A 25,625-nucleotide genomic window follows, 5' to 3' on the forward strand; every position below is an offset into this window, starting at 1 on the left:
GGTTAAGTATAAAGGATTCTTAATAGAATCCTACATTTTTCATTGATTCCTAGTAAGAAAATAAAATCCACCAAGACATGGAGTGTATTGCTGACCTTTTTTTTTTTTTACTTAAATATAGTGATCTTTAAGAGAATAAACCAAAAAAAACTTTACACAGCAAATATTTTACATAAATGTAAACATGCACATCTACTTCATAATTATGCAAAATAAACTTTTAGGCACAAGATTTTAAAAATAATTAAAGAGTAAGACAATGAATCCAAGACAGATAGGACAGAAGCAACAAAAACACATCTCATAATACTTCAGTTGGTCTTGTCTTCCAAACTACTGGTTAAGGCCTGAGCTTCAGAAATCCTACCTTCCTTGCCAAATGGAAACATCCAGTTTGGCTGTACCTAATATATATCCACATAACAGACTACTATCTTTCAAAATAATGTAATAAATACATCTCTCACACACACACATACACACCCCCCCATACATACACCCTACTTAACCAGCCTCTCAAAAAAGATAGCAAGGATTTTGGAATTTTCAAGTTTCCCCACCACTGAAGCACACACATATTAATACTACACACAGAAAAAAAAATGATTCTGCTATAGAAATAACGTAGTTAATAAGTGGCATCATCACAAATCTCTAGTTTGTATTAAGTTTCCCCAAAATCACATCTTTACTGTGGCTTGCCATGGCTCCTTGGGTACCGCGGATTTAAGTCTTTATACCTTGCCTAATGACCCACAGTATGGTAGACGTTATACAGGACAAAGAAAAGGCAATTTTAACAATTCAGTTAGAGATTTCAAAACCATGAAAATCAGCATGGATCATTTCCAGCTGTCTCCAAATGCTTGGAATGTTTTTTCCATGTCTACTCTCTGTACTCCACTGGCTGGTTTTCTCTGCCTCCTCCCCACCAGGCTATAAGCATCTGAATGTCTATTCCTGTGAACACCCCAGGGAATAGAGATGAGAATGACAGTCCCTGCTTTTAAGGAGTTCACACCAACCAGAGCTCAAGCAAGAGGAAGGTCACACCAACCAGAGCTCAAGCAAGAGGAAGGTCACATCAACCAGAGCTCAAGCAAGAGGAAGGTCAGTGCGTCCACGCAGCACTCTAGTGGGCTGAAACAAGCAGAGGAAGAGGCCACAAGGATGGCGTCTCCAGAGCGTCAGGACTGGGGCTTGGGGGGCGGGGGGTGGATTGAGAAGGCACAGAGGCACAAAGAACAAGTCCAATGAGGCTGGCACGAGGTTACACATGAGACGTAGTCTGTGAGGCCAAATTCTTGATTTCCAAAAAGAAGATTCCTTGTTCTGGTGGGTAAAGCTGGAGGGCCGGGGGAGGGAACCACCGAGGGCTTTGTGCAGAGAACAAACTGGAAACGGGCTAGAGGAGAACGGTGCAGTGTCCGGTAGGACGGGTGACAGAGGAAAGGGTCTGAAGCCCAGAGAGCTCGACTCGCCAAACCCAGTGCCACACGCAAGCATTTCCTATAGAGCCAGACATCCTGACCCAACATGCCAAAACCCACAGCTCTTGTCTGTATAAATCAAGACTTTGGGAGAACAAAAAAGAGAGAGGGGGCTTTAAGTAGATATTTTTAGTTCAAGTTCCTGGAACCTGCCCCAGCTTGAGCAAGTTAAGAGTTGTGAAACAAGTCCCACATCCAATAACAAGTCAAGTCTCCCAATCGTGACTTTCACCTTCCCTGAGCTGTCATTACCAAGGAATTATAAAACAATTATCAGTTCATTATAAATTCCTACCTGCCATTAAACGCACTGAATCCTCACAATGGGCTGAGCACCCAGCAGAGAGTACTGGTGTATTAGCCTGTTACCTGTACTAGGTGGGGTGGTGTGAGTACGCCACGGGATGACGGCGCTGGGCCCCCATCTCCAGCTCACCGGAGCCCCTGTGCGCATCAAACAGGTGGCTCTGTAAGGTGCGACTCTCACCAAAGCCCCCACCGTGAATCATCTCATTCCTTTCCAGGTCCAGACGGCTTCCATCCACTAAGCAGGGGATGCAGAGGCCATCTTTGAGTGGAGGAACCCAAGGAAGGAAAATCAATTTTAATGTTTGTGATACCCACTGAACCAAAGTAAATGGAAATTTCTCAGGACCTTCAAACTGTATTCATTCAAATTACAGAAATGGGCTACTCCATACTAATCATGGGATGATTTATCACACATTCCCTAAATATGGAACATTTACTAGTGACCACTTTCCTGTAACAGATTCATTTGGAAACTGCACACTGCAAAAAGGCAATCTTGTGACTTTCTTCTAGTTGTATATCAAAAGTACAAATCGGTCTGGGAGTCAGGCACGAACAGTGGTAGAAAAGCAGGAACAGAAATGCCTTCTCCAAGAATGTGCTCATTTCATATTGCAGAACTGCGTCCTATCTAGATTCTGGATTTTTGAAAACCCGCTGCTGGTTCTCTTGTTCGGAAAGGTTCCTTCACTACACCTCTCTTCCACTCCTACCCCCCCTACTAAAATGCACTGAATGAAGAACGCTTAGCACAGATCTACAGAACTAAGAGCCCCCATCTGACTGCATCTCACGCGTCAGCGCGGTGGCTGCTGGTCTGACCTGCTCATCCAGCCTCAGGTATTTAGCGACTTTTTGGATCAGAATTTGAGTCGGAAGTACCCAACACTTTTGTCTTTTGCAATCCAATAAAAGCTCCGATGTACAACTATCAGTGTCATGTTTAAGAATCTCCAGTTCCAATAAATGAGATTCAAGGGAGGGAGCAGCAGGGAAAGCCTGGACTGGGGGCAGGAGACCGGCCATCTCTTTCCTTATTTGTAAATGAGGGGGTTGAACTAGCAGAGCTCCAGGGTCCTGCCTGGCGGACGCTCTAGGACTCTCTCTAAGTCGGTTCCTACAAAGGCTTATCAGGTTGGGTCTGACAAAACTTCCTTACCACTTTGTCTCAAAAGTTGTAAAGTGGTTTTAACATACTTTTGTACTGCAGTGTGAGGTTTCCCTCTCTCTCCTACCCCTCCAAGACCAGGTTTCATTTCACTGGTGCAGACCACTTGGCCAAACTGGTGGCTGCTGAGGTTTAAAACGGAATCACTGGCCCCCTAAAGATAATGGCCTTTGAGTAACCTAGACCAGGGCACATTGGTCTGTTGTCTATGAACAGTGTTAACCAAATAGAAATATAATTCTGTTAGTTCTTCCATAGTTCTACTTTGCAACATGAGATTGTTCAAAAATTACACGAGAAAATCACCCATCACCACTAAGTTAAAGACTTGAATGTCTGAGACCTCCATAGCCTCAAACTCCTACACAGTCACTGATCCACAGCGTGTCCCTCTCAGCACGGGGCTCCGTGCGAGCGCAGCCTGGTCCAGCAGCACATCTGTGCATGAGAAGCTGATTTCGAAAGATCCAACTCTAGTCATCACTGTCACTGCCAGACTCACTCAACTGCAAGTCATTTCCTATAAAAAGAAAACAGAATCACACCAAAAGTGCACAACTTCAAAAGGACTTCCCCACAATTCTTTGTTTGACTGCCTTGGTTATCACACTATAGTAAAACCAAGCCAATTCCACTTAATTAGGGAGGAAAATCAATTTGGCTCAGTGACAAAGCTGATGCAGTCAACATTTTTAAAGAAATGCTACTCTTGGTAGCTGCAAAGCACAGCAATGCTGCTCACTGGGATAGAACAGGCGAGGAGCAGGCCAGACAACTTTTAAATGTCTTAATAAATAGCAAAAAAAATTTATAAATAACTGATTCACCATCTAGAATTGTCCACATTAGATTGCTTTATAAAAGCTAAAATAACACGGAGTTAGGCTTCCTGTTAAGGAAGCCGAATACTGTTTATACCAGGAACATGCTCATCCAGGATCCCCTCTGGGACATCCCTGTCCAGGAGATTCATGTTACTTTAAACCTCAACTCAACTAATGAGCTTTTGTAAAGCCTCCGATTTTTGTTTAGTGTGCTGAATTTAGGAGTGAAGAACAGAAGTACTCAACATTTCAGTCTCAGATGATAATAAAAATAACAGGACCCCAGCTGATACCATAAAAGTGAACTACAACATGACCAATTGCTAATCCCTGGGCCAGCTCTTCTCAAAGTTTGTTCTGAGGACCCTGGGTTCCCTGGGACTCCTTCAGGAGGGTACTTCCTTTTCTACTCCACACCTGTGTGATGCCAGATTTTCTTCATCTACATCAACCTGAACAACTTACGGCAATAGACTGAATGCAGAAGTGGGTGTAGAATCCAGCTTTCTACTAAGCTAGACATTAAAGGGAATTCTAAAATTGTAAAAATATGTTACTCTTCTTATTAAATATTTTCTGATTGGAAAATGTGTTCTTCATAAAAATGTTACTTTTGTTAACATGTGATGGTTATTATTGTTACTTTAAATGAATTACTGAATATATTTTAAATATTTCTTTTAATTTCTAATATGATAAACATTGATAGATCTAAGCCACATACACAAAAGCTCTTTGGAGTCCTCAATAATTTTTAGAGTTAAGAGCTCTGAGACCCAAGAATGTGATAACTAATGTTCTAAACTTAAGGAAGTTTACACGGGCATGGCAACCGCTGGTCACTCCCAATCAGCTAAGCTGAGCATGATCTCTTACACAATAACATGCTGTGCATTTAACAGGTCAGTGTAAATGGAGGTGAAAATCTAGTTTTGAAATCGCTTATATGATTGATTTGATTCAGGTTCAAATTGATCCACTTATTTATTTTTTAGAAGAGAAAATATAATCTAGGTTACTGTTCAGGAAAACGATCTTATAATGACTATATATTTTTATATCAGGGTTAGCAAATTTGCACTATTTACTGTGATTTTAGGGTTTATATGTTGGTTCCCGTTGACAATCCTGGTTTAAATAACCCTAGTGCTTTACTGTCTATGAGATATGCAGTTAAGGTCTTGCTATTTGAAGAGCTGCAGAACAGGATGACTTGGAGCCATAAAGAGCTAAAAGGATTTTAAGGCACTGGTAGGCAGGTAACACCCACGGTGCCTTTTTTTTGCTCTTTCTTTCTAAAAGGAAAGAATAATTTAGCATTAACTGGACAAAATAAGGAACGGACTTAAAGCCACAGTAGCTGTCTGGTACTTTTCCACTGTGAACACCAGACTCCCAATGTGAAGCTTACTCTCCCTAGCCACCTGAGAAGAACACCACCAGAGCACACCCTGATACCCAGAACATAGGCCCACAGTGTGGGGTAGCCCACAGGGTCCTTAACCGGTATCCTAACGGTGCTGAACTCACTCAAGGAAAAGAGCAGGGCCTTGAGTAGTGTTTCTCCAGTGGGGGTGGTTCTGTCCCCCAGAGGACATCTGGCAATGTCTTAAGATATTCTGGGTTGATACAACTGGGGCAGAAGAGAGGAAGGGCACCTAGTGGGGAGAGGCCAGGAATGCTCTTAGCCATCCTACAATACACGACTGCCCCCCGCCCCACAAATATTTACCTGGCCCACAATGTCTCTAGTGCTGACGTTGAGAATTACCCTTGCCTGGTCCACAGTAGTAGGGTTAACTAAGCTGGCATCCCCACTATTGCCTCCTCAAAGGCAGTCACGCCCGCTGAGAGCATTCGTTAGGATTCTGGACAGAGAGGGGCAGAGGGAAGCAGCACTCTCCCCACATCCGATACAAAGGAATTTGTCTTTGCTCTTGTTTTCTTCTGCTTTACTTTAGTATCAACTGCACTGAGAGCCACCCAGACACTGCAATGCCACTTTCTCTCCCTCTGGCCAAAGGCTAGTTGGTTTCCAAATATATCCTAATGGCTGGGGTTCCCAAGTCTGCGGGCTGTGGGTCACCACAATCTGGAGACCTGGGTTCTTGGGACCTGTAAAAAGACCCTGAGGCAGGGGCAGGATGGTGGCAGGCAGCACCCCTAAAGCCTGGTAAATGCAAAAAACAAAGAGCCAAGCTGTTCATGTTTCAGCATTTTTCAGAACTCACAAAACCTAATTTGTGCCACTGGGGGGAAAAAAGAGAAAGAACAGACTCTGGTTTTATACTTCCCTTTTTTTTACTGTTTGGCAACTTATTCCTTTCTGCTCCAAATTTTCTTGGTCAGGATCCTTTCTTACGCCTTAAGTATCTTCTGGTGTGAGGTAAGCAGAAGCCCGATCTCTGGCCTGACACACCATCCCGCCTGAGCCAGAAAGGGAGAGCAAACTTACTGAGCGTGTTCATGAGCTGGTTGCTTCCCTGGGGCCGGCCGGTTCCATTGGCAGCGGCCGGCCTGCTGCTGTAGGGCTGCTGGTGTGCAGGCTGCGGGGGGGATGCCGGGCCGTTGTCCTCAGCGCCGCTGCTGGAGCTGTCCTCGTCACTTCCTGACGAGCTCTCCGACTCTGAGGAACTGCTCCCGCTGCTGCTGCTCATCTGCTCAATAATGTCAACTTCGGCTCGCAGCTCTGGGATAAAATGACATGACAGGGGTGAGCACAGCAGCCCCTCTCAGGGCCACACACTGAAACTGCTGTAAACAGTGAAGTGGCAGGACCAACAGCAATGAGGAATAACTTAAACTCCTGCTTCTTAACTCCTTAAAAACGTACAAACAAAATGACTAAAACCAAAACCAACAAAATCAAACTCTGTCTTCAGAGAGACAATAGAAACATTAACTTCACCCCAAATAACCAAAAGGAAAACAGTTTAGATAATGGCTGTTCTGTGTAAGAAGTGAATCGAGTCTATCTGCCTTATCTACTTAAAAAAAAAAAAAAGAAAGGAAAAGAAAAGAAGAAAGATTGTGAATTATGGGAGTAAACACCAAATAAGAGAAATATTATGCTAAGGGGTTGAAAAATATTTGATTAGACACTGGAAGATCTGAATGCTTGTTTTGGATCTACCTCTACCCAGCAGTGAGACCCAGGTGGGAGTCGATGAATTTTCCAAAACACGGCAAAAATGAAAGGCCAGAGCAGGTGGCCTCCGAGTCCTTTTCAGCTTTCCTGTCCCACAGAGAAACTGAGGCAGGCAGGGGGAACCATGGTAACTGAAGGAAAACGGGGAAATGACATTCTTCCTCGGCCCTCTTTCTATAGCTCACCGGCAGCCACGCCTGTCAGGTACTACATTTTCTACAGATGAACAGCAGGGAAGGAAAAACATGTTTTCCTAACCTTTCCAAGTCACTGAGTACATTAAGGATACATCAGAGGATACATTAAGATGCCAGATTTTCCTGTCCAAACATACCACGCGGTTTTAAACAAGTATGGTTCCTTTAAGCATAACTGGCAATAACTAACCACTCATGGTCCAGTTCCTGTTCAACTAAAGTGAAAACTTTAATAAACAGCATTCGAATATCCATGAGGAAAACAAAAACAGGAGGTTTAACAAATGTGCACTGTGCAGAGAATGATTCTGTTTACTAAAAGAGCACACTTCTATAAGGTAGAAAAGGCAAATTTCCCAAGGACAACTCTTTATCTTTCCCTATCTACCACTGTTACAGATTTACTTTTGTTTCATAGAACTTTAGAAATCTGAAATACGACACTTACCCTCATAACTTTCTAAGAGTCTGGACAACTAAAACCACCCCCTCACTGTACGGGGAGAAAGTCAAGGTGATCCTGGCCTCGGGTCTATATTGGAGAGAGCCTGATCAGACCTCTAGGTCTTTCTAGGCCGTGTCCATTTCCAGGTCCCCATGGCACTTTCGTGTTCACACGCTTTGTGTTAGTACAAAGCATTGGTCCTGGATATGGTCCTGGATATATTGGTCCTGGTATTTTAGATGTTCTTCTGACCTAGATACTATACTAACATTGACACATCTGGTTTTCACCCCGACACCTTGGAATTCTCTTCTCCCAAAGCCTTAGAAGAGTGTCGTATAGACCTTTGGATGGCAGTCATGCTTGTTTAATATCCGGGGCCTCCAAGCAGAAAGCTGCAAAGATGGCCACCACTCCAGTCACTGTTCCTGGGCCCCCCTGTCCAATGAGGCACATGGCAACAGCCCCCACCCGCATCACCTCTGGAATGGTGAACTCTGCAGAAATGTTTTTCAACGGCAGAAAATGCCTGTGCCGTCATGTGATCGCCACAAAAACACCAACATCCCACTCCAAGCTGCTACCGTGTTCCAGAAAATGCTGCCTACCTCTTTTGATGTCATCCAGCTGGGGTTCAGGTGAGGGGTTATCTTTCAAGGGAGAAGTTTTGGGTCCAACTGGAGGCTTTGTTGGAGCTCGGAATGGCATAGGTGGTGGAGGAGGTGGTGGCTGTGATGGCTGTGGGGGACGAGTGGGTTGCTGTTCCATTCGAGCTTGGATTTTACTGCTCCCCTCGGCTCTGAAATGAGATGTGGACATTAAGCTGGAGAGGCAAAAAGAATTCTCACATCTGTTCAGGGGACCAAGTACCCACAGGTCTCTGCACCACCCTGTGCTCTTTAAAGACTACTTCAAAATACTGATGTTTGTAATTTTATCACATGAGCTACTCACTCAACACCTGCCTATTGCATTCCAGTACTTCACTCTGCACCAGAGATACAGAGATGAACGAAACAGACTTGCTGTGCTCATGGAGCTCACGTTTTATAGCAAGCAGGTAAAACCAGTATGCAGGACACAATGCGATTATGAGAACCCTTTTTACTAGGAGACCACAGAGTTATTTATTTGACCTGTGTACAATATAAAGTTATAGTCACAAGTGTATGAGTTACTAAGTAAAACCAGCTCTTGAAATACTGGCTAGTTTGCAGATTTTTGCACGCTCTATTACTGCTTGCTCATCTTGTCATGAGCCAGCTCTTGCGGGCAGACAAGCAAAGCATTCCACCCCAAACTGAGAACATTCTATTCATTAACAATTCCTTTTATAAATGGACTAGCCCAGCAAACTTTGGGCTTTTCAACTTTGTTGTGCACACAAATCACCTGAGGAGCTCATTAAAATGCAGATTCTGACTTAGCACGTCCTGAAATTCTGCACTTTAAAAAAGCATCCAAAGGGCACCTGGGTGGCTCAGGGTCCTGGGGTGGAGCAGGGCCAGCGGGGAGTCTGCTTCTCTCTCCCTCTGCTCCTCCCCCTGCTTGTGCTCTCTCTTGCTAATGAAGAAAAGCTTTAAAAAATAAAATTAAATTAAAAAATAAAAAAGCATCCAAGTGATAAAATGCTGCTAGTCCAAAGATGACACTGAATGGTGAGAGACACGCCCACAACCATCAGCTGTTGGGGTAACGGTGGCACTGGTTCACTGGTTCGGGGAGGTAATTAACACAAATATCTCCCAGGCGGGAGAGGAGCAGGAACTTGGAAGCGCACCCCCAGGGTAGGGCTCAGCTGTGGTGCTGGCCTCCAGTGAAGTCACAAGCTCACTAGTAATCAGTCTCTTCATCTGTGCGCTTTTTTTTAAAGGATAACAATAGCACCTTTCTAAAAGTTATGTGTCAAGTTAGGTAGGATAATGCATGAAAGCATTTGGCAGTGTTCAGCACATGGTAACCCAATAAACGGTAGCTACTTTGATTTTTTGTGGAATGAGTACAGAAAAATGGCTTGAGAAAGCATAAACAGAAAAACATTAATCAGTCTGTAACACTCTAAGAGTTCATGACTATACTAAAATAATTGCTGTATCACAATGTGAAAAACAGAACCACTGGGTTGCTTCTATTTATGGAATAAATTTTGACTTTAAAATCTAATTGGCCTCATATTAGACATGTAATACCTGCTGAATTAAGTATTAAAAGAGCTCACTATTTAAAAAAAAATAGGCAAAACTTTATTTTGGTAGTCTAAATACCTCAAATGCATCTTGTGAAAAATTAATGTTTTCAATCTAATAAAGAATATATATCAGTCAATGATTCTTTCATAATTACAAACCTATGAGTTTAAGTCTTATTCCGTTAGGTGGTATTATATCAGCAATCATGGGATTAATAAAATGGATTTAATTGTAAAGTACATCCTCTTCCCCAGTGGCTTCCATGTTTCAGGTCTTAAAAGCATTATTTCTTTTTATTGCCTTTGAGGAAGCGGTATTTTACTGACTTGTCAAGAAGACAGAGGTAGAGCTGTTGAGATTACCGATAGGACACTGAGTACCCAGATGCTCACCTCCTCATAAAATAAACAGATAGATAATGCAAAGATATAGAAACCCTGTATCAATCTGCACCTGCTTATTCACATACCTTGTTTTCTTGACCTGAATGCTGCTACTGAGTTTCTCCAGCACATATTCACCAGTGTCGTGATTAATGATAAGTACACAGTCTTTCTGATAAGGTCGTTTGTTCCCCTTGAACACAGTCATTGGTGGTGTAGATCCCTAAATTCCACAAAAGTAGAAGACAATCAAACTAGACACACCAGTTATGAATATCAAAATTGAACTTACAAATAACTATCTCATCAAATCTTTTATCAGAGCTACTCAAATAGAACAGAATAAACAGATTTCTATTTTAATTCCTCTGGCTTCCTAGGCAAAAAGAAAGGGGAAATAATATAGCAAGAATCTGTAACTGTGCAACTGCTTCTCAGTAATAGAGAAAGGTAACACAAATTTGCAAAATTACTGTACCTTTTTGAGTCCTTAGAAATAATGGCAAGGTGTGAACTGATAAAAATAATTAGCCATTACTCAGTATTATACTGAGTAGAACTTTCACTATGAAAGTAAAACCAGTAAGTGATCGCGGTATTTCCTTGTAAGTTCAGAGTCCAGGGCTTCCCCTCAGGCCAAGCAACCAACACAGCATTCTCTAAGGGCAGCTCATTATTCTGCTTGGCTCAGAGTAAGTACATCAATGCCACTTCATCTGCCTAAGCCCTTCAACTGCTACCCTGCTGCTCTGAGACCAAAGCATAAAATCTTTAAACCAGACACCTGGCCCTTCTGCCTCACCCTGTACCTCTCAGCCCTCGGCTCTGCGGAATCCAGAGCAGAAGGTGGCTGGCCTCTCAGGTTCTCAAGCTCTTTCTTGCAGGGCTTTACCAAGGCTTCTTTCTGCCTGCAACATCCTGTCCCTTCTTGTTCAATTACTCAACCTTCAAATCTGCTCAAAGGTCACTTCCTTAAAGAAGCCTTCCCTGATTTTCTAAAATGCTGTTTTTTATATTTATTTAATTCCAGACCAAGGGCAAGAAATATGCTTGTGTTGCTTAAGATTGTATTCTCAGTGCTTAGTAATGGGCCAGCACACAGTAGGTGCTCAATTAATATTTGACATAAATAAATAAATAAAAATTAGTATTTGACAAGTATAGGATTTAATCCCTTGTATAGAATCAAAAACTGCTTGGTTCTTTGACTCCCTGTTCATAGGGTAAAAACGTAAAGAGTTGGAAGGGAACTTAGAAACCATTTATCTAACCCCTTCATTTTACATTTGGCAAATGAAGATCCAAAGGGAGATGATGTAACCTGCCAAAGGCAACAAGTAATGAAATAGCAGTTGGAGCTGGCAGACAAGTAATTGTTCCTCAACGTGAAGCTTCTTGTCCAGAACCTTTTCATTCTATCACTGGTTACCAAGACCTTATTATGTTCCAGCACAGGACTGTGACATGCAATGACACATGTTCATTAAGAGCGCTTTGTTTGATCCTTTAAGCTTTCTGATTACAGTGTTGCCTTGGGCAAAGCTTCAAAAATATCTCTCTGCAAGGGATCTCAATTTAGCTTTTATCTGGGTTCCTCATCTCTAAATTAGCTGACTGCTCTGATCCTCTGGTTCTTGCTTGAAACTTTCAGCCTACACTTCACCTTTTGCCAGATGGATAAAATATGTCAATCCTGCTCCTGCCTGCCTTAACTCATGCCTTGCCTGTGCCACACTCCTAAACAGCTGTTACTATAAATCAACACTTCATCTAGGGCTTTGCTCTTTGGAAAAAAAAAAAAAGCTATGCAGATCTAAAAGAGCGGCTAGGTATCCAGATAAGAACATTGTCTACTTTGTAGCAAACGGGAGAAAAGGGAGCTTGGGGAAAATGGCCAAGAATCATTTTTACTCAAGCACCTGGGAAGCATGAATTCCAACCTACCCCCCCCAATTCCTTTTTCCCTTACGCTGGAACTTTAGAAATCTAGAGGTTTTTAAACAGTAGGAAATTCAAATGGCAATAAATAGAATATGAGGATTCACTGCGATTCCACAGTGCATAAACTTACAGGGATATGTGGCAGTGTAATTGTGACTTCATCTCCTTTGCCAACCTGAAGCTCTCCTTCACAAGAAGTATCTATAGATGCTGGCTTAAAGTCATCTAAAGGGAAAAGCAAAAGAGCATTTATCCACCATGTTACTTATACTAAGCCTCCTGGGCATTCTTATTTAAAAATTTAAATTTTTTTGTTACTCCAGATAAATGGAAAATACAAATTTAGAATTAAAAAAAAAAAACTATTTCATTGTGGAAAACCCTGCATATACAAAAACAAAGAGAACAGTACAATGAGCCCCTGTGTACTATCACCCAACCTCAATAATTACCAACTCAGGGACAATCTTGTTTTATCTATACCTCCCACATACTTTTCCTCCCATCCCCACTGGATTATTTTGAAGAATAAAAAAGCTAGAACTCATATACCATTTCATTAAGCAAAGATGCTCCCTTCTCCCAAGTGACAGATGAAAATTAATGCCTTATAATCCGTAAGGTGTTTTATCAGGGTTCTTGTGGACCGGATCAAAAGCAACAGAGCATATTAAGAAGATTCTGTGATTGTTAAACCCTATATGAAACATGAAGGGCCATGGTACTACATAAGCTGATTTCATTTTGCACAGAAACTCAAAATTAGGATTTGCCACACTCAAGTTCTATAGCTTTAACAAAAATACTCTTGTGAAAGTACAGAGCAGATGGTTGAACTGTACCTCCATAGGTTAATCCTGCCCATTATCTCTCAACTGCTGCTGAAGTACAACATGAACAGCCATCTTACTCCATTCTGACATACGCTGGCCTCAAACTGCAGGTCAGGTGCCTATGTGAAGCGTCCCAAATTCCACACTGCCCTTCACACTACGAAACCATCAACTTAGGAAACTACTCAGGAAATGATGCTCTTATCAAATTCCCAATATCCTCCCCCTGAAAGAGCCAATCTGCTCTCAGTAGGAGACATAGTAATGGTATGGCAAGTGACAACAGAAAGATGGAACTTCATTATCTAACACGCCCTCTTCCAATGTGTTGAGTCACATTTATTAGCTCCTTCGACAAAAACAAGTCTCAACCAGCATTAGTACTACCAAGACGGGAAACCAGGAGCTTGTGAATCACACAGGGATGTTCAGTCAGCCCATTCTGAACAGCCAAAACTTTACCCAGGACATAGAGTGGACGTGCCCTCCCTCAACAGAGTCTGTAATCACGTAGAAAAGGAAGGTCCAGCATAATGACTATTTGGCCATTATGCCTCCTCTCCTCTGCTTCCAAACATAGCTCAAGCTTTAACTTATTCCAGGCTCACGAATTCTAATTTTATTCTTCACGCACATGAGACTTGGGACTGAGTTAAAGTCTGGGTTGTACAGGTGACCTCAAAAGACAGCAGAGTCAAACGAGGCACGGAAAGCCGGAGGGGTAAGACTGATGGAACGCACAGAGGATGAGGATTCTTTGGCTGCCGAGGGGATGCAGCGCAAACTCAGGGTGACCACAACAAAGACGAACGAGGAAAGAAGACTAAGGAAGACAGGGGAGAAGAGGAGGGAGTCGATGAGACTCCTGAGCAAACGGGAAGAGTCCTTCAAACGTGGAGGACCCTGTAGGGTCGTCAGAAAGGGGGATGGATTAGACGGAGAACTGGAGTCTGACGTGGGGTCACAGCCTTTCGGTAATAAAGAGGGGTAAGTTTCGCATGAGGAAGGGCTGGGTGGGCGGACGAAAAAGAAAGGGGCCAAGAGCCTTCGGAAGAAGTATGTGGGATCACAAGACAGAAGAATAGCTGGGAGTGGCGAAAGGTTTGGTTTGGGAGTGAGCTGGAAGGTGGGGGGGGGGGGGAGGCGGAGATCGAGGTCCCGGGAGGATCTTGGGGTAAGAGAGAAGGGAGCTGACGTAGGCAGGGGTTCCTGGGCTTTGGAGGGCCGCGGGAAGAGGAAGGAGTCGGGCTGGCAAGAGGAGGGCGCAGCGGCCGAAGGGAACAGAGGGAAGCTCTGGCTTACAGCGAATGGTGTGGAAAGAGGCCCGTGGCCGCTTCTCGAAGCTCTCCCCGAGCCGCAAGCAATGCTCCTCGCGGTCCAGCAGCGGGTTCGCGGTCCCGTTCATGGCCCCGCACGAGCCTCGCGCCCGGACCAGCACTCTCCTGGCGCGGCCGCGGCCCCGGCTTCCCGCGCCAGCGTCCGGGGGAACGACGCTCCCTGGACAGCGCTCCGGAGCGCACCGCGAGCCCAGCCGGCGGCCACCCGGGGCCGGAAGCAGATCCTCTTCTCCGCGGCGGGGTTGGGGAGGACTGCGCGGAAGCAGGGCCCCGGGACTTCCGGCGTCGGGGAGGGACCTCTCAGTTCGTGGCGGAAATGGCGGGGGCGGTGCTATGGCAAAGGATTCCGCCGGGAGAGGTCCTCGAGGCGAGTGTGTCCCCGCGCGGCGGCTCTCCGACTCGGCTTCCGAGGCCGGGGCCGGGCTGAGGGTTGAGTGCGTCCGGCCCTACCCGTCCAGGTGAATGTAAGAACTGATGACGGTGAGCCCGAGCGCGGCGAACTGGATGAACAGGGGCCCGAGAGCCAGTATGGCCGGCTCTCCGCAGACCCTGGCGGCCGGGGCGCCTAGTTTCTCCCGAGCGCCCTGAGCGCGACGGATCCTGCCCTGCGCGTCATTAGCCTCTTCTCCTTCACGCGTTAATGGAGAAGCAAGAGCCTCAGCCCCTGGAATGAGACGCCCCTTCTGGTTCGTGAGACAGCTTCTTGCGAGTGCGATCAGAGACTCGGGCCGCAGGGCTTAGCTCCTAATCTCTCCCCCCTCAAAGTGAGTCTCTGATCCTTGGGAAACGATGACTCCACTTGACCACCCATCGCCAGTTCAAGGAGTTCTCGTGATTGTCATAAGTCGCCCCTTTCACAGGCCCTGAAAATTGATGTGTTTTCTCAGTCAATTCTTGGGCGCGTCCTTTTTCTGAACTAAACCGATATAATAGTTGACTTGTTCTGGTTTGAACTAGAGTTTGGTGCGTGAGAGTGCTGGCCACTGAATGTAAGCAAGCCTTCTGAAGGTAGGGACTATGTCTTGGTCTTTGTGACCGACCTCTTGTGTAGTGGGCCGGGTTTTGTGTAGAGTCAGCGTCTAGTAAATGGTGAATTGAACTGTTTGGTGAAAGAACTGTTCTAGAACCACTAACCCAGCGTCTTAAAAACTGTTCTAGGGCGCCTGGGTGGCTCATTTGGTTAAGCGACTGCCTTCGGCTTGCGTCACGATCCTGGAGTTCCAGGATGGAGTCCCATGTCTGGCGTCAGGGAGCCTGCTTCTCCCTCTGACCACTTCCCGCCCCCACCCCCACTCTATCAAATAAATAAATAAAATCTTAAAAAAAAAAAAAAAAAAACTGTTCTAGAACCACTAACCAGAATCTCCTCTTTTTTCCTGCAAAAGCGTCCAGTGCTGCCTGGGGCTTGAACCCAGCCTGAGAAACCACACCTGAAAAACCCTGCCTCTGCAGTATCAGCTTGGATTCCTCAGGTTATTCAGGGATGGATTATCTTCAGCAGTGTTAAATATATTACCATCAATTTAGGAAATGGCTTCTTTGCAAAGGAAAGGGCTGCAGGCAAGGATTCTCAGCTCTGAAGAAGAGGAGAAACTGAAAAGAGATCAAGCTTTGGTGTCTGATTTTAAGCAGCAAAAACTGGAAAAAGAGGCTCAGAAGAACTGGGACCTTTTTTACAAAAGAAATAGTACTAACTTCTTCAAAGATAGACACTGGACCACCAGAGAATTTGAAGAGCTCAGATCATGTAGAGAGGTAAACTAATACTGCACCTTATTTGAGTTGTTTTTCATTTAAAATGTGAAGAGGAGTGTTTATTGCATTGCTGTGGGGAATGTGAGGTAGAAAATTTACGAAGCCTGTCAAAATGCTTTGTTCCTTAGACATACACTGGTTGTAGGCAGTTTGCTAGTTCCTGGGTTATATAATCCATAGGAAAGAGAGCTTTAGTAGACTTTTTTTTTTTATTTCTCAAAGCCAGTCTGAAAGTCGTAAATATTAATTTCATACTGGGTGACTTCAGTGACAGATGCAGCTTCATAATAAAGATGATTAACACTTTACCATGGCCCTTTTCTAGAACTTTACATGTGTTCTGTAACTTAAAGCCTTATAACACTGTTGAGGTAGGCATCATGATTATCCCCACTTACTGGTAGAAGTGAGGCACAAAGCTGTCTAAGTGATTTGTCCAGTGATAGAACATGGGTGAAGGGAGAGATTTGAGTGCAAGCAGTTTAGTCCCAGAGCCTGTTCTGTTAGCTGTTCGGCTGTATTTTCACCATACCAAACTACCCAATGTTGGACAAATGAGGTGTCAATGTTAGCTTTAGGTTATCAGTTCACTTATTTATTGTCGGCTTCCTGGGGGCAGAGACCTTGTCTCTCGTGTTCTAAGACGTAGTTTGTTTCTCTGTGATGCAGATGTAGCATACTATGATTTTGGGTTCTCTTTCCTCAGTTTGAAGATCAAAAATTGACTATACTTGAAGCTGGCTGCGGTGTCGGGAACTGTTTATTCCCACTGTTAGAAGATCTGAATATCTTTGCCTACGCCTGTGATTTTTCTCCAAGAGCAGTTGAATATGTCAAGGTTGGTGCTCCATCCATGTTTTCTGTTGTGTTGCTATTTTCTTAGATTTCTTGGACCTGCGCTCTCTACCCATTTGCCTAATTCCTGTCCTCTCTTTGAAGCTAACCAGCTGTGATCACCATGAATGTGTTTTTCCTGTTTATATACAAATATAGTACCCACCAAAACATAGCTTTATTCAGAAAAGTAGAAAGAATTATCAAAATGACACCTAGATACTTACACCCAGATTTACTGATTGCCAGCATTTCACCACATTTGCTTTTATAGACTTACTTCTTTGCTGAACTATTTTAAAGATTTTACTTATTTATGTATTTATTTAGAGAGAGAGCACACGCCCACACCAGTGGGGGAGGGACAGAGGGAGAGAGAGCTTAAGCAGACTCAGTGCTGAGTGCAGAGCACTACGAGGGGCTTGATCTCAGTGACCCTGGATCATGATCTGAGCTGAAATCAAGAGTTGGACACCTAACTGACTGAGCCACCGAGGTGCTCCTGCTTAACTATTTTAAAGTATAGATGTCATGACACTTTTCTCCTAAATATGTCTTCCTACATATTCAAAAAAATAAGGATTTTTGCTGTATGAGTGCAATACACTTATTATTATATCTAACAAAAGTAACTGTAATCCCCTAATGTCATTAGTACCCACTACAGATTCAGATTTACTCAAATAGTCCCAGGTGTCAAGGACTACATCTTGTAGCTTTGATGAGCGTTTCAGAAGCATTCTTCATTTTTGTTACTATGTTTCCGGTTTTCAGTATGTGTAGTTGATTCTTTTTGTAGTTTCTGTTTCTCTGCTGAAATTACCTATCTGATCTTGAATTTTGTCTTTTTCATTAGAGTCTTTAACGTATTAATCAGTTATTTTAAATGCCCAAACTTTTAATTCCTCTATCTATGTCATATTTGAGTCTGGTTCTGATGATTACTATGTCTCTTCAGACTGTTTTTTTTGCCTTTTGGTATGCCTTGTAGTTTTTTGCTGAAAGCCAGATATGTTATATAGGGCGGTGGATACTGAGGTAATAAGGATTTGTAATAATCTAGACAGGAGTTGAGCAGTGTTTGAAATCTGTTGCTATAGTTACCTGTGAGGTTTGTTTTTATGGACACCAGAGACTTCAGACTCCTCTGGTGACTTGGTTCATGTCTCCCCTTTTGACTTTGTGTCTTCTCTTTGTACCGTCGCTCTTGCAGCTTTCCCACCTGCAGTCCACTGTGGTTATTAACACTGGACACTTGCTGGTAAGGTGTGGGAGAAGGGATTGTTATCTAATGCTCTGATTCTCAGTTTCTGGACTGCATAGTGGGCCCGTGTCTCAGGAGTGTGGTCTTCACAGTATGTCTGCTGCTCCAGGACTAGAGCTTTTCTCTCCCTTCCCTCCCTCAGGAGGTATGTACCGGTGTCCTCCTTTCTGGTGTTGGTGGCCATTCTCTCTTCAGATTAAGACTAGGTTTGGGGCACCTGGCTGGCTCAGTCAGAAGAGCATACAGCTCCTGATCCTGGGGTTGTGAGTTTGAGCCCCACATTGGGTGTAGAGAGTACTAAAAAAAAAAAAAAAAATTAAAACTAGGTCTGAGCAGAGTAGTTTCTTTCCTCCAGTGGCAGTGGTATTCCACCAGTACCCTAAGTCTATAGGCCTGATGACCTTTCCCCTGCATTTTAAATCTTTTCTTCCTTAAAGGAGATGAGAAAGGCCAGCACCAAGGTGAAGCACTATCCTCTCTGTGAGAGTCCCATGATGTTCCTAGAGGAAACATCCACAAAAGGATGGGAATACCCCTATTAATTCAGCCCCCAGGGGCTTCACACTATAACATCTGTACTCAGTCTCCAGCAATTTGTCAAATTTCTAGTTTTGTCTTTCCAGCCTGGAGGCTTCTGCCTCAGGTAAGCAAATGCCTAGGTCCTGTCTCTCCTGGAAGGCACTTGTCCGTCTCCATATTTTGGAGTAGCTGGTGGTTTTTTGGCCTCTGTTCTTTGATAGGTTCACAAAAAAATCATTACTTTGCTCTCTGTCCACCGTTTTTGTTATTAGGATGGGAGCTACATTTTTATACCTCTATACATCTTTGAACTGAAACCAGAAGACCTCTAATTCATCTGGGTAACCAATCATCCTTTAACACAAGTATAGAACTAGTTGTTCAAACACAATAAATTGAGTAAGAAATTCATTTTTCTTCCCTGACAATTGTCACCTTTATTATCTACGTTTTTTGCTATATTTGTCACCTGTCGTTTGTCATATGCAATACTAAATTCCTCTATATAGAGGGGGTCTGTTTTGGGGACTCTGTTCTGTCTCAGTGATTTATTTGTCCCCATTCTCAAACCTCATTGTTTTATTTATTTATTTATTTTTAAGATTATTTATTTGACAGAGAGAGACACAGTGAGAGAGGGAACACAAGCAGGGGGAGTGGGAGAGGGAAAAGCAGGCTTCCCGCTGAGCAGGGAGCCCCATTCGGGGCTCGATCCCAGGACCCTGGGACCATGACCTGAGCCAAAGGCAGACGCTTAATGGCTGAGCCACCAGGCGCCCCAAATCTCATTGTTTTAGTACTACATTTTGTAATATGTTTTGATGTCAGTAGTGTACCTCCTCCTTCATTGTTCTTCAATTTAAAAATTGACTTGGCTCTTCCTAAAGATTTTTGCTTCCAGGTGAATTAAAATTTGCCTTGTCAAGTTTTTAGAAATCCATTGGGATTCTGTTGAGATCACACTGGATTTAGAAGTGGAATTATAGGTGGAATTGACATCATTTCAATATTGAATCTTCCCATCCAGTACCTTTGTATCTGTGTTTGAGTCCTTATTTACACTACAGAAAAGATTAATATTTTTTATGGTGCTCTTATAATGATTTATACTTTATGATCTCTTTCTTTATGATACTCTTACATATTACATTTTCTTGTAATGCTCTTAAACCCACCATCCACCATGTACAGGAACACTTGTGGCAGAAAAAAAAAGAAAAGAAAAGTTAGGTTTACTTAGCTTGCTGCCTCAAGGGAAAATATGCCCCAAAGAACTATGGGAGCATCTGCATGAGTGGATTTGGAAGGACCTCTCAGAGGATTTAGACTTGTAGTGGGTGACTCAGAGGAGGATTAAGGAAGCCCAGGTCAGTTTTGAATTATCATTCCTTTAGAAATACATACTTCTAGAATGCTCAGCTCTGAATATGTGATAGCTTGTGTTCTCTTCTCAGTTAAAGATGATTTGTTAAAATGAAATCTTGCTCCTCATAGCAATATTGAATACTACATGCTTTAGTGTACAGATGCTTCATTACTCAGTTTTACTCAATAATAAAGTGATCTTTGATATTTGTGCAGCAGTGCACAAGTGGAAGTAGGATCTCCTTTTATTTTTTTCCATTGGATCTCTTTTTGATGCCTTATTTTTCTATGTGTGTCAACATGGATGTTGCATTAAAATTCCTTTTTTTCCCCCCCTTCTTTAGCAAAATCCTTTATATGACACAGAAAGATGCAAGGTGTTCCAGTGTGATCTCACCAAAGATGACCTTCTGGAACATGTGCCCCCAGAGTCTGTGGATGTTGTCATGTTGGTGTTTGTACTCTCTGCCGTTCACCCTGATAAGATGCACCTTGTCTTACAAAATATTTACCAGGTTAGTGATTTGGAGCCGAGAGGTTGGACATCCTGATCTTTTTGCTTACCTCCCCTCTGAGGCTCATGTTTAGATTCGCAGAGTCTCCTCATTCCCACTAGGTATAGGCCCTGTAGTCAGTGTATGGAAAGGGGTTCTCCTACATCAAACATTCACCCTAAATTCTGATCTGTCTGGTAGCCATCACTGCTCTTCAGACCTTGGCCTGCCTTGGAGCAAGGATGATTTTGCAATTATCTGGGCTCTATGCATGGAATAACATGCAGATAGTCCCTGCTGTAAAGTGAGGGGAGGGTATGGTTCGGTGGTCAAGAAGCACCTGGCGTCAGAGTGCCTAGAGACAAGACCTGGCTTCCCTGCTTAAACAAGTTCCTTTACCTCCCTGAGCCTCAGTTTCATTACCTTTAGAATATTGAGATACTAGATTGCATGAAATATATGAAATATGTATAAAGTGCTTAGCGTAATGCCTAGAACATGGTAAGGGCTTTTTAAAAGTCAGCCATTGTTGTTACTATTATCATTATTAGAATGGGGACAACCCAAACTGGCCATCAGGAGGCTGCTGTAGCACTCAGGAAGTAAAGCGACACTCTGAAGTCATGTGACCCAAGACAAATCACCTCACCTTCTTCCTTGGGCTTTAGTTTCCTTGGCTGTAAAATGGGGGTGTCTCTCGGAGTTGCAGGTGAGATCATGAATGAAGCTGCTTTGTAAACTACAGTAGAATTTCTCTTACATCTATGGCAACAGTGTTGATTCATTTAAAGATCAACTAAAGAAATCGTAAAAAAAAAAAAGGTACATTCTTCCCTTAAACATTTTATTACAACTTAAAATATATTAATATTCATTTGTTACTCTTTTGATATAGAGCCACAGCCTTTTCTTTGAGTAGGGGGCTGTTTATCATCTTTCTTATGTAAACCACACATATAGTAGAGTTTTGGTTTCTTGAAAGCAGAGTGAAGGGTGCCTGGGTGGCTCAGTTGGTTAAGCGTCTGCCTTTGCCTCAGGTTGTGATCCCTGGGTCCTGGGATTGAGCCCCAAGTTGGGCTCCCAGCTCAGCAGAGAGTCTGCTTCTCCCTCTGCCCCTCCCCCTGCTTATGCTCTCTCTCTCTCTCAAATAAATAAATAAATAAATAAATAAAAATCTTAAAAATGGAGCGAAGACTTAAAAACAATTGGAAGGTAATGTGAGGGCAGATTCTTTTATATTTTTACGCAGACTTCTCCTTGCTTCTCCCACACCTAATTAGATGCAGTTTGTTCAGTGCTGCTTTATCAAGTCTTTCCAAAAGTATTGAATGTACTTTTCATAGGAAACAAAATGCTCGTTTTTTGCATATTGCATTGTTTATGTACTCGTATATAATTCTAAATCTCAGTACAACTGGCATAAGCAAGTTTGGGAACCAACACAGGTGACCCATGGTAAGCACGCAGCTCACCTGGGGGCCACTAAAGCACAAGGGCACACAGCCTAGAAAGCCTGTAAGCCTCACCTGCTTCGTGAGTCGGGGGCTTCAGTCAGTCTGCTTTGTAAAGGGAGAAAAGAGCAGTCAGCAGGTTGAAAAAGTAGATGTTTTAAATGTTTTTTAAGAAATTCAGATATTGCTACGTTGGTTTCAGCTCTCTGTGAGGTTTTGTAAGGTTTTTTTCGCCTTACTTCCCCTTTCCCTGCCCATGGTATCTGAGCAGATGAGAACCCAGCATGTCCCCACAAATGGGCACAGAACTGAAGCTGGGTGAAGAGGGAGGAGAGGGCATCAGGGAAGAAAAGGTAGGATCACCTGATTTGAAGGTCCAGGTGAGGGCAAAGGATGATTAAAGTTGGGCAACTAGAGAGAGAGCTGGAAAGATGGTTTTGGGGTTGGCCAGGGTGGCTTGTATAACATTGAGAGACTGGAGAGGTTATACTTTTTGCTCTTGACAAGACTTGAGATCATTACCATGGGAGTGAGTGGTCTAGGAGGGAGGAGGACAAGATCTAGGAAGAGAGAAGCTCAAGTCATTAAGAGGCCAGCATATTTGGAAGGACAATCTGCGTATATTGAAATTGCTCATCAGAACTAAGAATGGAGTAGTATTGAGGACAGGAGAATAAACCAGAGGATACAGTCAATCATGAAACAGGGATACGACCCTGGAACTAGTAGACGACAGTAACATTAAGGGATAGCAGATGGTATAATCTGATGACAAGAGATTCAGGGCCAGGGGGTTTAGGGAGGAGAGAGAGTACACGAGAAAGTAGCAGTGAGAAGCATGGAGGACACCAATGTCCAAGTCCAGTGGTACAAGGGTGAGTAGAGAAAACACAGCCCTGACTTGAGAGGTTTCGGGGAATATAGTGTCCTCAGGGGACAGTCTGTTAGCACAAGAATCTGAAGGAACATTCAAAAGAGGTGGATAACAGTGATTTCACTGATGAAGGGTTTCAGGGATTGGGGAGAAGTAGGAGACAGGGACAGAATAAGGAGTATCTAGAACTTCACGGGAGTGAGAGTTCCTACTGTCATTACTTCTTTTCAGCATTACACTGGAGGTCCTAATCAGCTCAAAAAGACAAGAAAAAAAAAAGATGGGGAAAAAATAAGGATTAGAGACAAAACTCATTATTTACATATAATGTAATTGTCTAATTAGAAAATATTAAAAGATTAAAAAAGTATAAGATGAATGTAATGTCACTGAGCTAGACACCTAAAAAAGAGTAACATGCATTGTGTAATTTTGCTTTTCCATTAAATATTACATGTTTCATTTATTTTTTTGTTTGTTTCAGGGTGTTTTGGTAGGGTGTTTTGTTTTGTTTTGTTTTGTCCCTGAGGAAATTGACAAGCTGATTCTAAGTTCACAGGAAAGAGCAAAGGGTCAGAACACTCCTGAAGAAGAATGACATGGGAGAAATGTATACCCTACCAGACATAAGGACTTACTGCTGCAGTGATTAAGGCAGAATGCTATTCTGTGGGACAGACAAATTGAATGTGATAGCTTAAAAATCTATCCATGCATAAATGGAAATCTGCTATATGATGGAGGTGACAATGACAATCACTGGGAAAAGGAGGACTGTTGAGTGAGCGCTGCTAGGACCAGAGTGTTCATGCAGAAGAGAGTGGAATTATCCTCCTCACATCCTCTACAAAAATCATTCTCACAGGGCGCCTGGGTGGCTCAGTCGTTAAGCGTCTGCCTTCGGCTCAGGTCATGGTCCCACGGTCCTGGGATCGAGCCCCGCATCGGGCTCCTTGCTCAGCGGGAGGCCTGCTTCTCCCTCTCCCACTCCCCTGCTTGTGTTCCCTCTCTCGTTGTCTCTCTGTCAAAGAAATAAATAAAATCTTTAAAAAAAAAAAAAAACCAAAAAGAAAACCAAAAATCATTCTCAGGTGAATTAAAGAATTAAATGGAAATGATAAAAGTTTAAGCCTTTCAGAAGAAAATACAGGAAAGAATCTTTATCACCTCCGAGTGGGGAAAATTTTCCCAAGACACAAAGCATTCTAAGCATAAACATGATTGTAATAAAAGTAGGAGTTTCTGTTCTTCAAAAGACAATATAATACAAAGGAATTTAAAAACCACTTGGGGAAAGTAATTTGAAGTCTATAGACCTGAATATGTGAGGAATTCCTGTGTAAGAAAGACAAGCAAATTGATAGAAGAATGGCAGACTTCAGTAGTTGTTTTACTGAAGAGAACACACATATGAAAAGATAACCCAGCAAGTGTAAAATAAAACCCCAGTAAGACACCGTTAGATTACCAAAATTAGGAAGTCTGACAAAGCCAAGTATTGATGAGGATATGCCTGTTCTTGATTTAAATGGAAACATACACTATACTATCTGTATTTTAATAGTAATGAAATGTTATATGTATTGTTTTAATTGAGTTGAGCTGTCTCAGTCCACACTTGGCCCCCAGCCCCCGTTCTAACCTTTCTTGAGTAACAGATTCCATTTTAGCAATCCTTTCTATTTTTACCCCCTAATAGAAATCTTTCTGCTGATCTGGAATGAGTTCACAGCAGTAGTGGATTGCCGGCTCTCTGCCTCATACATAGTGACTGGCTCGTTGATTTGAAATCATGTGCTTCATCAGGAAATTACCAGAAGGAGGAGGGATCTCTCAGCCTCTGACAATAATAAGACACCCTTTGGGCAGCTCGAAGCCTTGTGTGAACAACCACAGTAATAAACTCTTGTAAGGTAGATGTAATTACTGTAGAAATGTTAACAGCAGAGAATTTTTTAAACTACGTAAGTTTAAACTGAAAGACAACCTTAAAGTTGAATTCCCTCATTTTTGGAGTAGAATAATCAAGTAAAAATAGACAAAATTTGTCACCAGACGACCTGGCTATTTGTCTACCAATGCCACCAACTTGCCTTGAAACCTCAGGCAAGTCACTTTTACTCTGAGCCTTACTTGCTGTAAAATGGGTATAATAGACCTATCCTACCCTACTACTCAGAGTTGTTTGGAGAATGAAAGAAAATAACGGTGGGAAATGCCTGGTTAGCTATACAGTGCCAGGATCAAAGGAGGCATTAGTATCGAACTTACTGTTTTACAGACGAGAAAACATAGGGGTGAAATTACTTGTTCAAGGTCATTCAACTAGTTATGGAAGAACTGGGATATGAATCAAGATTTCCAAATTCCTGAGTGAGTGTTCTTTCTGCTGTGCCAAGTAGCCCTTCCTTCTATAATAAGGAATAAGTCTATTTCATATAAATTAAATTTTTCAGAATTTTCTTGGCAATTATTCACATTTTTTAAAACTTAGCATTTCAGACTAAGCTAAGGTAGGATGTATTCATCCAGGAGGCTCTTTACGGACAATATTTAAAATGCATGCTTGTATTGATAGAATTTACTAAATGAGAAAATCTGCGGCACACTTGGAAGTATCAGGGACGATCTTTCATACTCTATTCAGAAGAGGAAGTATGTCAAACTGCATCAGAAATCTATTGTAATAGTATATGTCATGTCTTAAAAATCATCTTACTGATGTTGATGAATCAGAATAAGATTCTGTAAAGTCCACTCTTACTTGGTAGTGTTAATGCAGTTTGAAAGAATTCTCACATA

The 25,625-nt window shown here is 42.8% G+C and overlaps 3 protein-coding genes across 10 annotated transcripts in view; 2 read left to right on the top strand and 1 right to left on the bottom strand.

Moving 5' to 3' along the window:
- COLQ (collagen like tail subunit of asymmetric acetylcholinesterase) overlaps positions 1–1,003 on the top strand; it is an 83,088-nt gene extending 82,085 nt beyond the window's left edge. Inside the window, exon 17 of the mRNA XM_027581753.1 lies at positions 936–1,003. Within this exon, the coding sequence (XP_027437554.1) occupies positions 936–942 (7 nt within the window). The 3' untranslated portion in view covers positions 943–1,003. The remainder of the gene's footprint in view (positions 1–935) is intronic.
- EAF1 (ELL associated factor 1) lies at positions 84–15,078 on the bottom strand. Its single transcript, XM_027581869.2, has 7 exons — positions 15,067–15,078; positions 14,233–14,713; positions 12,228–12,322; positions 10,243–10,379; positions 8,193–8,383; positions 6,250–6,483; positions 84–3,490 (listed from the first exon to the last, which is right to left on the bottom strand). The coding sequence occupies exons 1-7, from the start codon at positions 15,076–15,078 to the stop codon at positions 3,444–3,446; spliced, it is 1,197 nt and encodes a 398-aa protein (XP_027437670.1). The 3' UTR covers positions 84–3,443.
- METTL6 (methyltransferase like 6) overlaps positions 13,611–25,625 on the top strand; it is a 31,750-nt gene continuing 19,735 nt past the window's right edge. For 3 of the 8 annotated variants that reach the window (XR_003517825.2, XR_003517826.2, XM_027581760.2), the window contains exons 1-4: positions 14,573–14,725; positions 15,653–16,022; positions 16,729–16,860; positions 20,349–20,519. Coding sequence is in view for 1 of the 8 variants with exons in the window: in XM_027581760.2 (XP_027437561.1) it covers positions 15,798–16,022; positions 16,729–16,860; positions 20,349–20,519 (528 nt within the window). In the remaining 7 variants the exon portion in view is untranslated. Of the gene's footprint in view, positions 13,918–14,572; positions 15,032–15,652; positions 16,023–16,728; positions 16,861–20,348; positions 20,520–25,625 lie in introns of those variants that run through there. The other 5 variants (XR_004819667.1, XR_003517827.2, XR_004819666.1 and 2 more) reach the window with 5 other exon arrangements.

Source organism: Zalophus californianus, chromosome 1, assembly GCF_009762305.2.
Source record: "Zalophus californianus isolate mZalCal1 chromosome 1, mZalCal1.pri.v2, whole genome shotgun sequence".
NCBI classification, from domain to species: Eukaryota; Metazoa; Chordata; class Mammalia; order Carnivora; family Otariidae; genus Zalophus; species Zalophus californianus.